This window comes from Melanerpes formicivorus, unplaced genomic scaffold, assembly GCF_026170545.1.
Source record: "Melanerpes formicivorus ecotype bairdi unplaced genomic scaffold, bMelFor1.0.p_v2 SCAF_111, whole genome shotgun sequence".
Lineage (NCBI taxonomy): Eukaryota > Metazoa > Chordata > Aves > Piciformes > Picidae > Melanerpes > Melanerpes formicivorus.
In genome coordinates this window covers 105,013-117,153 of record NW_027142463.1, presented here as the reverse complement: position 1 = coordinate 117,153, position 12,141 = coordinate 105,013, and the positions used below count along the sequence as shown (strand labels likewise).

Genomic DNA, 12,141 nt, shown 5'->3' with positions numbered 1-12,141 from the left:
GGAGGCGGGGCTGGAGGGCGACAATTGGATGGCTATAGGAGGGGGCGGGGCTGGAGGAGGGCAGCAGGATGGCTATGGGGGGGGCGGGGAATAGCGCAGACTATGTCACGGGGGGCGTGGCCTGAGCAGCTGGGGCAGAGAGGCGATGGCTGCTGATTACGTCAGAGCAAGGGGGCGGAGCGCCCAGGTGGGAGGGGGGAGGAGGGCACCAGGGCTGCCCCGCGCGGTGACGTCAGAGAGTGGAGTGGGGCCGGCTGCGCCACGTGGGCCACGGGGAGCGCGGGAAAGGGATAACGGGAGGGGAGAGGAGGAGGAGGGGAGGGAGGGAGAGGCTGGGGGGGGTCATTAGTGGCCACCGTAGCTCATTAGTGGCCACCCAAGCTCGATACTGGTCCAGACTCGTCCAGACTGGTCCAAACCGGTCCAGACCGGTCCAAGCCAGTCCAGACCGGTCCAAACCGGTCCAGACCGGTCCAGACCAGTCCAGACCGGTCCAAACCGGTCCAAGCCGGTCCAAGCCGGTCCAGACCGGTCCAAACCGGTCCAAAGCGGTCCAAGCCGGTCCAGACCGGTCCAAGCCGGTCCAAGCCGGTCCAGACCGGTCCAAACCGGTCCAAGCCGGTCCAGACCGGTCCAGACCGGTCCAGACCGGTCCAAACCGGTCCAAGCTGGTCCAGACCGGTCCAAACCGGTCCAAGCCGGTCCAAGCCGGTCCAGACCGGTCCAAACCGGTCCAAACCGGTCCAAACCAGTCCAAGCTGGTCCAGACCGGTCCAGACTGGTCCAGACTGGTCCAAACCGGTCCAAACTGTTCCAGACCGGTCCAAACCGGTCCAAGCCGGTCCAGACCGGTCCAAGCCGGTCCAAGCCGGTCCAAGCCGGTCCAAACCGGTCCAAGCCGGTCCAAGCCAGTCCAGACCGGTCCAGACCGGTCCAAGCCGGTCTAGACCGGTCCAAACCGGTCCAAGCCGGTCCGGACCGGTCCAAACCGGTCCAAACCGGTCCGGACCGGTCAAAACCGCTTGAAACTGGTCCAGACTGGTCCAAACCGGTCCAAAACACTCCAGACTGGTCCAAACCGGTCCAAACCAGTCTACACTGGTCCAAACTGATCCATACTGTTCCAAACTGGTCCAAAACGGTCCACACTGGTGCAGACTGGTCCAAACCAGTCCAGACTGGTCCAAACCGGTCCAGACTGGTCTAGCCCTGGCTCCATACTGGTACATACTGGTACATACTGGTCCCCCCTCTCTTCCTCTCCCCTCCCTTCCCCTTCCTTATTCCTTTCCCGCCCTCCCCTCCCCTTTTGCCGCCCACCCCTAACCCCTTTCCCGCCTTTGCGCTTTCCCCTCCCTCCTATTGGCCGCACCGCGCCAGAAGCTCCCTCCCCCTTTTAGCTTGGTGGGGGGAGGGGGCATGGCCAGCCACCCGCCTCCACTTCACTCCCTCCCTCCCTTATTTGGGGGGGGGCGTGGCCAGCCCCCCACCTCGCTTCTTCACTGCCCTCCCTTTGTGGGTGTGGCCAGCCGCCCTTCTCCGTTTCACTCTCCCTCCCTTATTTGGGAGGGGGCGTGGCCAGCCAGTCCCATCGCAGTGCACTCCCAGTCCTTCCCATTCTCTCCCAGTTCCCTCCCATTCCCATTCCACTACACCCAGTTCCTCCCTGTCCTTTCCCACTCCCTTTCCATTACCCTTCCAGTGCCCTCCTAGTCCCTTCACTGTTCCCTACCAATTCCCTCCCAGTTTCCTCCCACTCCCTCCCAGTCCCCTCCAATTTCACTCAGGTCCTCCCAGTTCCCTCCAAGTCCCCTTCCAGTTTGACCCAGGCCCTTCCCAGTTCCTTCCCAGTCCCCTCCCATCCCTCCCATTCCCTACCACTGCCCTCCCTGTCAATCCCAGTCCACCCAAGCCCCTAACAGTCCATCCCAGTCCCTTTCATTCCCTTCCCAGTTCACTCAGTCCCATCCCAATCCCCTCCCTGTCCCTTCCCTGTCCCTTCCCAATCCCCTTACTGTCCCATCCCACTCCATCCCAGTCCCTGCCAGTCCCTCCCAGTCCATTCCCACTATGTCCCCTCCCTGTCCCTCCAAGTCCCCTACCATACTGTCCCACTCCCTTCCCAGTCCCCTCCCAGTCCCTCCCTGTTTATTCCTGTCCCTCCCAGTACCTCCCAATCCCTTCTAATCCTATCCCAGTATGGGAGGAGACCAGTAGGGACCAGGAGGCACTGGGAGACATACCTGGACCAGCTGGAGGCATTGCTGGAGCCCTGGGAGACAACTGGAAGCAGCAGGAACTCAACTGGGAGCACTGGGAACAACTGGGAGAGCACTGTGAGCACTGTGAGTATCTCCACATAACCCCCAGTGCCCCCCTCAGCCCCTCCAGACCTCCCCAAAGTCTTTCCAGAGTCTCTGAGTTCTTCCCAGTGCCATTCAGAGCCCTTCCCAGTACCTCCCAGTTGACCCTTAGAATTTTCCCAGTGCCCCCTCACTCTCCCCCAGTAACCCTCCCTGCCCCAGATCCTTCCACAGCCTCCCAGTGCCCCCCCAACTCCCTTCCAGAGACCTTCCACAGCCTCCCAGTCCTTCCCAGTACTGTCCTGAGACCCTCCCAGTGCCTCCCAGTCCTTTCCCAGTCTGGGAGGAAGCTGGCAGGGGCTGAGAGGCACTGGGAAGGACTGGGAGCCATACCTGCAGCACCTGGAGTCAGTTCTGGAGCCCTGGGAGACAACTGGAAGCAGCAGGAACTCAACTGGGAGCACTGGGAGGAACTGGGAGAGCACTGGGAGCACTGTGAGTATCTCCTCATGACCCCCAGTGCCCCCGAGCTCCTCCAGACCCCCTCCAGAGTCATTCCACAGTCTCTGAGTTCTTCCCAGTGCCATTCAGAGCCCTTCCCAGTACCTCCCAGTTAACCCTTATAGTTCTCCAGCGCCCCCTCACTCCCCCCAGTAACCCTCCCCCCCCAGATCTTTTCACAGCCTCCCAGTACCTCCCAGTGCCCCCCCAGAGCCCTTAACAGCCTCCCTGTCCTTCACAGTACTGTCCTGAGCCCTTTCCAATTCCCTCCCTGATCCATCCCACTCTATCCCAGTCCCTTCCAACTCTTTTCCCTTCCCATTCCCTTCTTAGTTCCCTCCGAATCCCCTCCCACTGGCTCCCCACTCCCCTCCCAGTCCCGTCACAGTGCACTCCCAGTCCTTCCCAGTCTCTCCCAGTTCCCTCCCATTCCCATCCCAGTACACCCAGTTCCTCCCTGTCCTTCCCCACTCCCATCCCAGTCTCTTCCCAGTGCCCCCCTAGTCCATCCCAGCCCCTCCCAGTTCCTCCCATTCCATCCCAGTCCCTTCACAGTCCCCAACCAGTCCCTTCCCCATCCCTTTCCAGTCCCCTCCCAGTTCTACCTGCACTACCTGGCAAGAGCCCTGGTGGACAATTGGAAGCAGTAGCATCCCCACTGGGAGACAACTGGGAAACAACTGGGAGCACTGGGAGCGTGACCCAGGAATTCCCAGTACCCCCCCTCAGCCCCCCATTTCCCTCCCACAGCCCTTTACAGCCTCCCAGTCCATCCCATTTTCTCCTACACCTTTCCCAGTCTGGGAGGAGACTGGTAGGGGCTGGAAGTTTCTGGGAGAGTCTGGGAGCCATACCTGCAGCACCTGGAGTCAGACCTGGAGCCCTGGGAGACAACTGGAAGCAGCAGGAACCCAACTGGGACAAAAGTGGGAGACAGCTGTGAAAGTCCCCTCCCAGTCCCTGCCAGTCCCTCCCAGTCCATTCCCACTATGTCCCCTCCCTGTCCCTCCACGTCCCCTCCCACACTGTCCCACTCCCTTCCAGTCCCTCCCTGTTTATTCCTGTCCCTCCCAGTACCTCCCAATCCCTTCTAATCCTATCCCAGTATGGGAGGAGACCAGTAGGGACCAGGAGGCACTGGGAGACATGCCTGGACCAGCTGGAGGCATTGCTGGAGCCCTGGGACACAACTGGAAGCAGCGGGAACCCAACTGGGAGCACTAGGGGTCCCTGGGAGGAACTGGGAGACAACTGGGAGAGCACTGGGAGTATCTCCCCATGACCCCCAGTGCCCCCCTGAGCCCCTCCAGACTGCCCCAAAGTCTTTCCACAGTCTGAGTTCTTCCCAGTGCCATTCAGAGCCCTTCCCAGTACCTCCCAGTTAACCCTTAGACTTCCCCAGTGCCCCCTCACTCCCCCCACAGTAACCCTCCCCTCCCAGAGTCCTTTCACAGCCTCCCAGTACTCCCCACTACCTCCCAGTACCTTCCAGTAACCCCCAGTGCCCCCCTGAGCCCTCCCAGTTCCACCGAGGAAGTCCTTCCACAGCCTCCCAGTGACCCTCTGTACCCCACTGAGCATCCCCAATTCCCCCCCAGAGTCCTTCCACAGTCTCCCAGTCCTTCCCACTACTGTCCTGAGCCCCTCCCAGTGCCTCCCAGTCCTTTCCCAGTCTGGGAGGAGGCTGGCAGGGGCTGAGAGGCACTGGGAGGGACTGGGAGGGACTGGGAGCCATACCTGCAGCACCTGGAGTCAGTTCTGGAGCCCTGGGATACAACTGGAAGGATCAGGAACCTAACTGGGAGCACTGGGAGGAACTGGGAGACAACTGGGAGAGCACTGGGAGCACTGTGAGTATCTCCCCATAACCCCCAGTGACCCCTTCACCCCCTGCAGACTGCCCCAAAGTCTCTCCACAGTCTCTGAGTTTTTCCCAGTGCCATTCAGAGCCCTTCCCAGTACCTCCCAGTTAACCCTTATAGTTCTCCAGTGCCCCCTCACTCCCCCCCAGTAACTCTCCACCCCCAGAGTCCTTCCACAGCCTCCCAGTACCTTCTAGTACTTCCCAGTAACCCCCAGTTCCTCCTAGTACCTCCCAGTCTCACATAATCAACCAGGTTTGAAGAGACCTCAGATCTCATCAGTTCCCTTCTATGTCTGCATCCCTATCCCCTCCTCACAATTAAACCATGGCTCCAGGTGCCACATCCAGTTCTTTTTTGGAACACCTCCAGGGATGGGGACTCCACCACCTCCCTGGGCAGCACATTCCAATGGCCAGTTCCTCTTTCTGGGATGAACTTTGTCCTCACCTCTAGCTTAAACCTTCCCTGGCACAGCCTGAGACTGTGTCCTCTTGTTCTGGTACTGGGTGCCTGGGTGAACAGACCAAACCCTACCTGGCTACAATCTGCCCTCAGGTAGTTGTAGAGAGCAAGAAGGTCTCCCCTGAGCCTCCTCTTCTCCAGGCTAAGCAACCCCAGCTCCCTCAGCCTTGCCTCACAGGGCTATGCTCCAGACCCCTCCCCAGCTTTGTTGCCCTTCTCTGGACACCTTCCAGCATCTCAACATCTTTCCTAAACTGAGGGGCCCAGGAACTGGACCCAGAACTCAAGGTGTGGCCTGACCAGTGCTGAGCACAGGGCAGAATGACCTCCCTGCTCCTGCTGGCCACACTGTTCCTGATGCAGGCCAGGATGTATTTGGCCTTCTTGGCCACCTGGGCACACTGCTGGCTCATGTTCAGCTGGTGTCAACCAGCACCCTCAGGTCCCTTTCTGCCTGGTTCCTCTCCAGCTAGTCTGACCCCAGCCTGTAGCAATGCCTGGGGTTGTTGTGGTAATGTGTAGAACCTGGCACTTGGATGTGTTCAATATCATGCCCTTGGACTCTGCCTGGAGGAAAGCAGAAAGTATGTATGGAAGGTTTCAGGACAGGAAAGAACAACAGGCTGCTGATGACGGAAGAATGGTCTGATGATAAAGAAGAGCTGACTGCAGTAAACAGCCTGAAGCGCGAGACAGAAGGACGCTCGCCTCCGTGCTGGAGAAGCTCAACCTGATATGGGATGAAGATAATAATGGAGAGCTGCATATCAAAGGAGAAAACTCAATTAGCAGCAGTGGTGCAAGAATGCCAGGGAATTGCTTAGCCTGCTTGATTTTTCCTACATACACTGCTTGTTCTGTACCACTAAACAATTCCTGCTTCACCAACCAGGGAGTCCATGCATGCTTTCCAAACTCTGCCCATCTGTCCAGCCTGTCAGGGTCCCTCTGCTGAGCTCTCCTACCTTCCAGCAGATCAACTCCTGCCCCCAGCTTGGTGTCATCTGCAAAGTTATTGATGATGGACTCGATCCCCTCATCCAGATCATCAATAAAGATATTGAACAGGATGGGACCCAGCACTGATCCCTGGGGGACACCACTAGTGCCCGGCTGCCAGCTGCATGTGGCACCATTCACCACCACTCTCTGGGCCCAGGACTCCAGCCAGTTCCTAACCCAGCACAGAGTGCTCCTGTCCAGGATGTGGGCTGTCAGCTCAGCCAGGTGGTTGTTGTGGCAGACAGTGTCAAAGGGCTTGCTGAAGTCCGGGCAGACTACATCCACAGCCTTCCCAACACCTACCAGGCAGTCACCTGGGCATAGAAGGAGATCAGGTTGGTGAGGCAGGACCTGCCCCTCCCACCAAATCTTTGCTGGCTGGGCCTGAGCCCTTGCCCATCCTGCAGGTTTGCTGTGATTGCCCCCAGGATGATCTGCTCCATAGTCTTGCCAGGCACTGAGGTCAGGCTTACAGGCCTGGAGTTCCCAGGTTCTTCCCTCCAGCCCTTCTCGTGAATGGCATCACACTGGCAGCTTCCAGCCACCTGGGACCTCTGTGGTCATGCAGGACTGGTGGCAAATGTTGGACAGTGGCTTGGAGCTCATCTGCCAGAGCTCTCTGCCCTGGGATGGATCCCATCTGGTGCCATAGACTTGTGAGGGTCCCAGTGGTATCCCAGTCCCTCCCAGTTCTTTCCCAGTCCTTCTCAGTCACCCCTAGTCCTTCCAACTTCCATCCCAGTTCCTCCCGTTTCCTTCCCATTCCCTCCCATTCCCTTTGGAATTCCTCACAGTCCCTCCCATTCCTCTCCCGGTCCTTCCCAATCTCCTTCCAGTCCCTTCCCAGTCTCTCCCAGTCCCTTCTCAGTCCTGTCCCCATCCCCATCCCTCCCAATCCTCTCCCAGTGTCCTCCCAGTCCCATCCCAGTCACTCCCAGTCCCCTCCCAGTCTCTCCTAGTCCTTTCCCAGTTCCTCTCAATCCCTCCCAGTCTCCTTCTCATCTTGCAGCGTGGCAGATTTCCCGGAGTGGGAAAGCAGAGCCGCGCTCTCTTTGGTCAGTACAGTTTAGGTGGGAAGTGCTTCCACTGGCTCCATTGGTCCAGATCACCCCAGTTTGGGCTCTGTTTACTTTGGGGCCATTTGGGCCCATTTAGGGTCCTCTTTGGGACTTTTTTTCCCAGTTGTTCCCAGTCCCTTCCAGTTCCTTCGGAGCTCTCTCACAGTTCTCCCCAGTGCCTCCCACTTGAGCCTCCACTACCTCTTAGTCTCTACCAGTTTCCTCCCAGTTTTCTTTCAGTCTCTGACAGTTTCCTCCTCCTTCCCTCCCAGATTCCACCTCGTGCCCTCCCAGTCCCTCCCAGTTTCTTCCCAGTCGCTTCCAGTTCTCTGCCAGTCCTTTGGTGGGAGGAAACTGTTGGGACCGGGAGGGCACCGGGAGGAGGCCATTACTGTGTAGTTTGGTAATACCGACGGCTGCAGCTGGTGCTGAGCTAAACAGAATGATCACAGAAGGCTTTTGCTCTGAAGCCAGAGCTGCCTGCTGGCGGAACGAACGTTTTTCTGACAGCTCTTGGAGGAACATTTCTGTACAGGTGTTCCCCAGGGCTCCTCAGCTGCTCAGAACTCAACGTGTTGTCTTGGAGGGGAATAAAACCCATGGAAAGCTGAGCGTGAGGTGACAAAGCAGGCGCCGCCTCCCCCAGCGCGGCGCCGCCTCCCCCAGCGCGGCGCCGCCTCCCCCAGCGCGGCGCCGCCTCCCCCAGCGCGGCGCCGCCTCCCCCAGCGCGGCGCCGCCTCCCCCAGCGCGGCGCCGCCTCCCCCAGCGCGGCGCCGCCTCCCCCAGCGCGGCGCCGCCTCCCCCAGCGCGGCGCCGCCTCCCCCAGCGCGGCGCCGCCTCCCCCAGCGCGGCGCCGCCTCCCCCAGCGCGGCGCCGCCTCCCCCAGCGCGGCGCCGCCTCCCCCAGCGCGGCGCCGCCTCCCCCAGCGCGGCGCCGCCTCCCCCAGCGCGGCGCCGCCTCCCCCAGCGCGGCGCCGCCTCCCCCAGCGCGGCGCCGCCTCCCCCAGCGCGGCGCCGCCTCCCCCAGCGCGGCGCCGCCTCCCCCAGCGCGGCGCCGCCTCCCCCAGCGCGGCGCCGCCTCCCCCAGCGCGGCGCCGCCTCCCCCAGCGCGGCGCCGCCTCCCCCAGCGCGGCGCCGCCTCCCCCAGCGCGGCGCCGCCTCCCCCAGCGCGGCGCCGCCTCCCCCAGCGCGGCGCCGCCTCCCCCAGCGCGGCGCCGCCTCCCCCAGCGCGGCGCCGCCTCCCCCAGCGCGGCGCCGCCTCCCCCAGCGCGGCGCCGCCTCCCCCAGCGCGGCGCCGCCTCCCCCAGCGCGGCGCCGCCTCCCCCAGCGCGGCGCCGCCTCCCCCAGCGCGGCGCCGCCTCCCCCAGCGCGGCGCCGCCTCCCCCAGCGCGGCGCCGCCTCCCCCAGCGCGATAAAAAGCGGGGCAGCCCCTCAGCTGTCTCTCTTTCCTTCCATGATACCACGTGGGGGTGGGTCATGATGCAGGACAGGAGCAGGTGAGTGAGGGGCGGGGGATGCTGCCCGAAAAAGCTGCCTGAATGCTCTCAGAGGGGATGAAAACCATGAAAAAAATGTGTTAGTGTGAGGTATTCCAGCAGAGAAAAAGCTGTGCTCTTAATCGAGAGATTGCAGAACAGTAGTAATGTGGATGCAAAAAGGCTTTGAAATGACTCTTATTTGCAAACTAAAAAACCCCACAAGACACACAAAAGAAACATCACTGGTTTTATTTTTAGTTTCTTAATTTGAATGGGAAGTCAAGGGGAATATAGAGGCATGTGGGGACCAATGGAAGGTCTCCTGTGGGTATTTTAGTCGGATGGTTAGGGTTAGTTGTGGTGGTGGGGGGAAAGCTTTGCAGTAGTGGCCTTTGTGGCGGGGGTCCAAATAACCCTAAATATCCAACTAATCATTTGGGAGACTCTCCAGAGGCCCTCCTGATTCCTCTATGTGCCCCCAAATTCCCCTTTGATACCCCCGGTGCACCTTAGGTGCCAACCGATCCCCTTAAGAGGGGTGGCAACACTGACCAGTTAGGGGCTTCTCTTGCCCCTGTGTGTGGGGAGCATCTGAGTGCGGCCCTCTTTGAAGGTTTTTCCATTTGTATTGAAAACTAAGAAACAAAAAGAAAAAAACCCCAAAGAAACAAAGAAGGGCAACCCCCCCTCCCATGACAGACAAAAAGGAAGGTCTACTGTTTTTATGTGATACATGTTGTATTTATGCTTTGAAACCCTGTTTTGCTCTCCCTAGAATTTGCTTTTACATTCCAGAAGCTCTCCTGTTTAAGTGGATGTAGAAGAATAGTATTATGTGGGAAGATGTTTTGGGATAGCTTTGGAAGACTATGGGGAAGATTTGCCTTTGCTCGAGTCAGAGAAAGCTATGTTTTGCCTTTGACTCTGAGAGTAATGTAAACACTTTGGAACCGAAGGAGAGAAACTGGGCAGAGTTTGGTTGGACGTGTTAAAATAGTTTTGTTGTTACGACCTACTGTATGCCTTAATTACACGTATGCCAGTAGAAAATGCCCAACTGAGATGTGCCACGTGTGCCTTCTGATTAGACTATATAACTTTGCTGTATAATGTAATAAATGTCTTCAGCTGCTTACATCTGGTCCAGAAAGCACTGCTCGAAGTAATTAAAACATCAATACTACACCAAATGGTCACCCCGGACAGAGGTAAGTGACTGGGGAAACTGAGGGTCGGTGCCTCCTGTTGATGAGCACGTATGGGTAATCAAAGAACAAAAGAAGATAACTTGATACTCAGAGTCATTTACTTACATCTTGGAGGGAAAAAAAAGGGCAACAATGTAGAATGAAAAGACATGGGTGCGGGGAGGGATGGCGGCAACAAAAGTAAACAAAATTGTTACATCTTCCCTTACAACACAGGGACTAATTAAAGATTCTTTAGATCAATTAGCAGAGCATTATAAAGCTGTTACAATAGTAATGCCATTTCACCAGAACAAAGCTCTTCTTTGACATCTACGCCCCCCAGCCCCTCTCCCCCACCATGGCCACTAAGCTCACCTGCACCCCTGAAGCTGCAGTCACTGGCACCTGGCCAATAGCAACAGCAGCCCACTCCCCCCCTGCTGCTGGACACCCCCCCACTAACTCTTAAAAGTTTTTTCCATGTGTTTTAATTGTGGACAGAAGGGACACTTTAGGCAAAAAGCATGACTTGGGAGAAGATGACTGTCCTAGAAGCCTGTAAGAAACACTGATTGCCAGATACTTTTGTGTACTTTAGGAACTGCTGCTGTAAGTTGTATGCACTGACATCCAGCAATATGGAGTGAGAAGAGACAGTGGCATCTGCTACAAGCACCTCTAGTTTTAGGCTCAAAAACATCAATGTAGCTCAAAATTGCTGCTATTACCTCCTATGGAAGTCTCCATGCCTTCAGGGAATCCTACATTTGACCTGGAGGCTGCCTGGAAGGGCAGCTGGTGTGAATTCGGTGGCTTCCTCCCCACCCCCCTTTTGCCCCCCCCTCTTTGTCCTTATGGTGCCTTTGCTAGCCGGCCACCTCCCCCCCCCCCCTTTCTCCCCCCCGTTCTGATAACCTCTCTAGTCTGTGAAAGTTGTGTTCTGATTTAAAGCAACAATGATTATTTCATTATTTCTGATTGTGATGTGTTTTAGAGATTTATTTTTGTTTTTAATAGTTGTTTTACCTGTAAGCATAATGAATAGTAAGTATTTAGTATTTATAAGTATTAAGTAATTAGTGATTGTACTAAGGTACTAAGGTGTTAGGATAAGAGTTTGATATAGGGATATTATAGAATGAGATTTTTGTTTCTTTGTATTCAAAATCGTTTTAAGAGAAGCATTATATATATTAAAAAAAAAAAAGATGCATATTTTATAACAGGTTGGATGTGTTAAAATAGTTTTATTGCAACCTATTGTATGCCTTAATTACACGTATGCCAGCAGAAAATGCCCATTTGAGATGTGCCACGTGTGCCTTCTGATTAGACTATATGACTTTGCTGTATAATGTAATAAATGTCTTCAGCTGCTTACATCTGGCCCAGAAAGCACTGCTCGAAGTAAAACCTCTATACTACAGTGTTAATTGGTAAGAAGGGAGGCTTTGAAATGGGGTATGTGCAGTGTGTATCTATCATATGCAAAGAGTGGCTTTTTAAAACGTATCGATTTTGTTGTCGATTGGTTGTTTTTTATGTGAATGGAAAACCCTCTGAACAGAGGCTGGCTGAGCCTGATAGGAAAAATTAACCGTTCTGTATAAAATAAGAATTAACATGGGAAAAGATTAACCTTTTATATAACCTTCGGCGGCTCGGCTGGGCTCGGCTCCCTTCGGCGGCTCGGCTGGGCTCGGCTCCCTTCGGCGGCTCGGCTGGGCTCGGCTCCCTTCGGCGGCTCGGCTGGGCTCGGCTCCCTTCGGCGGCTCGGCTGGGCTCGGCTCCCTTCGGCGGCTCGGCTGGGCTCGGCTCCCTTCGGCGGCTCGGCTGGGCTCGGCTCCCTTCGGCGGCTCGGCTGGGCTCGGCTCCCTTCGGCGGCTCGGCTGGGCTCGGCTCCCTTCGGCGGCTCGGCTGGGCTCGGCTCCCTTCGGCGGCTCGGCTGGGCTCGGCTCCCTTCGGCGGCTCGGCTGGGCTCGGCTCCCTTCGGCGGCTCGGCTGGGCTCGGCTCCCTTCGGCTCCTCGGCTGGGCTCGGCTCCCTTCGGCTCCTCGGCTGGGCTCGGCTCCCTTCGGCTCCTCGGCTGGGCTCGGCTCCCTTCGGCTCCTCGGCTCGGCTCGGCTCGGCTCCCTTCGGCTCCTCGGCTCGGCTCCCTTCGGCTCCTCGGCTCGGCTCGGCTCCCTTCGGCTCCTCGGCTCGGCTCGGCTCGGCTCCCTTCGGCTCCTCGGCTCTGCTGGCTCGGCTCCCTTCGGCTCCTCGGCTCTGCTCGGCTCGGCTCCCT

At 57.7% G+C, this 12,141-nt stretch overlaps 1 protein-coding gene across 1 annotated transcript; it reads left to right on the top strand.

Annotated features, from left to right (window-relative positions):
* Positions 1-145: 145 nt before the first annotated feature.
* On the top strand, positions 146-6,019 carry LOC137455796 (uncharacterized). Its single transcript, XM_068166896.1, has 5 exons — positions 146-187; positions 1,208-2,345; positions 2,703-2,798; positions 3,555-4,654; positions 5,039-6,019. The coding sequence occupies exons 1-4, from the start codon at positions 146-148 to the stop codon at positions 3,620-3,622; spliced, it is 1,344 nt and encodes a 447-aa protein (XP_068022997.1). The 3' UTR covers positions 3,623-4,654; positions 5,039-6,019.
* Positions 6,020-12,141: the final 6,122 nt, after the last annotated feature.

Bases quoted from the DNA above. Each gene is read 5' to 3' on its own strand.
- LOC137455796 (XM_068166896.1), top strand. From the start codon at position 146: ATGGCTGCTGATTACGTCAGAGCAAGGGGGCGGAGCGCCCAG. The intron at 2,346-2,702 runs GTGAGTATCTCC...CCATACCTGCAG, and splicing joins GGGAGAGCACTGTGAGCACT to CACCTGGAGTCAGTTCTGGA. The intron at 2,799-3,554 runs GTGAGTATCTCC...TCCCTCCCACAG, and splicing joins GGGAGAGCACTGGGAGCACT to CCCTTTACAGCCTCCCAGTC.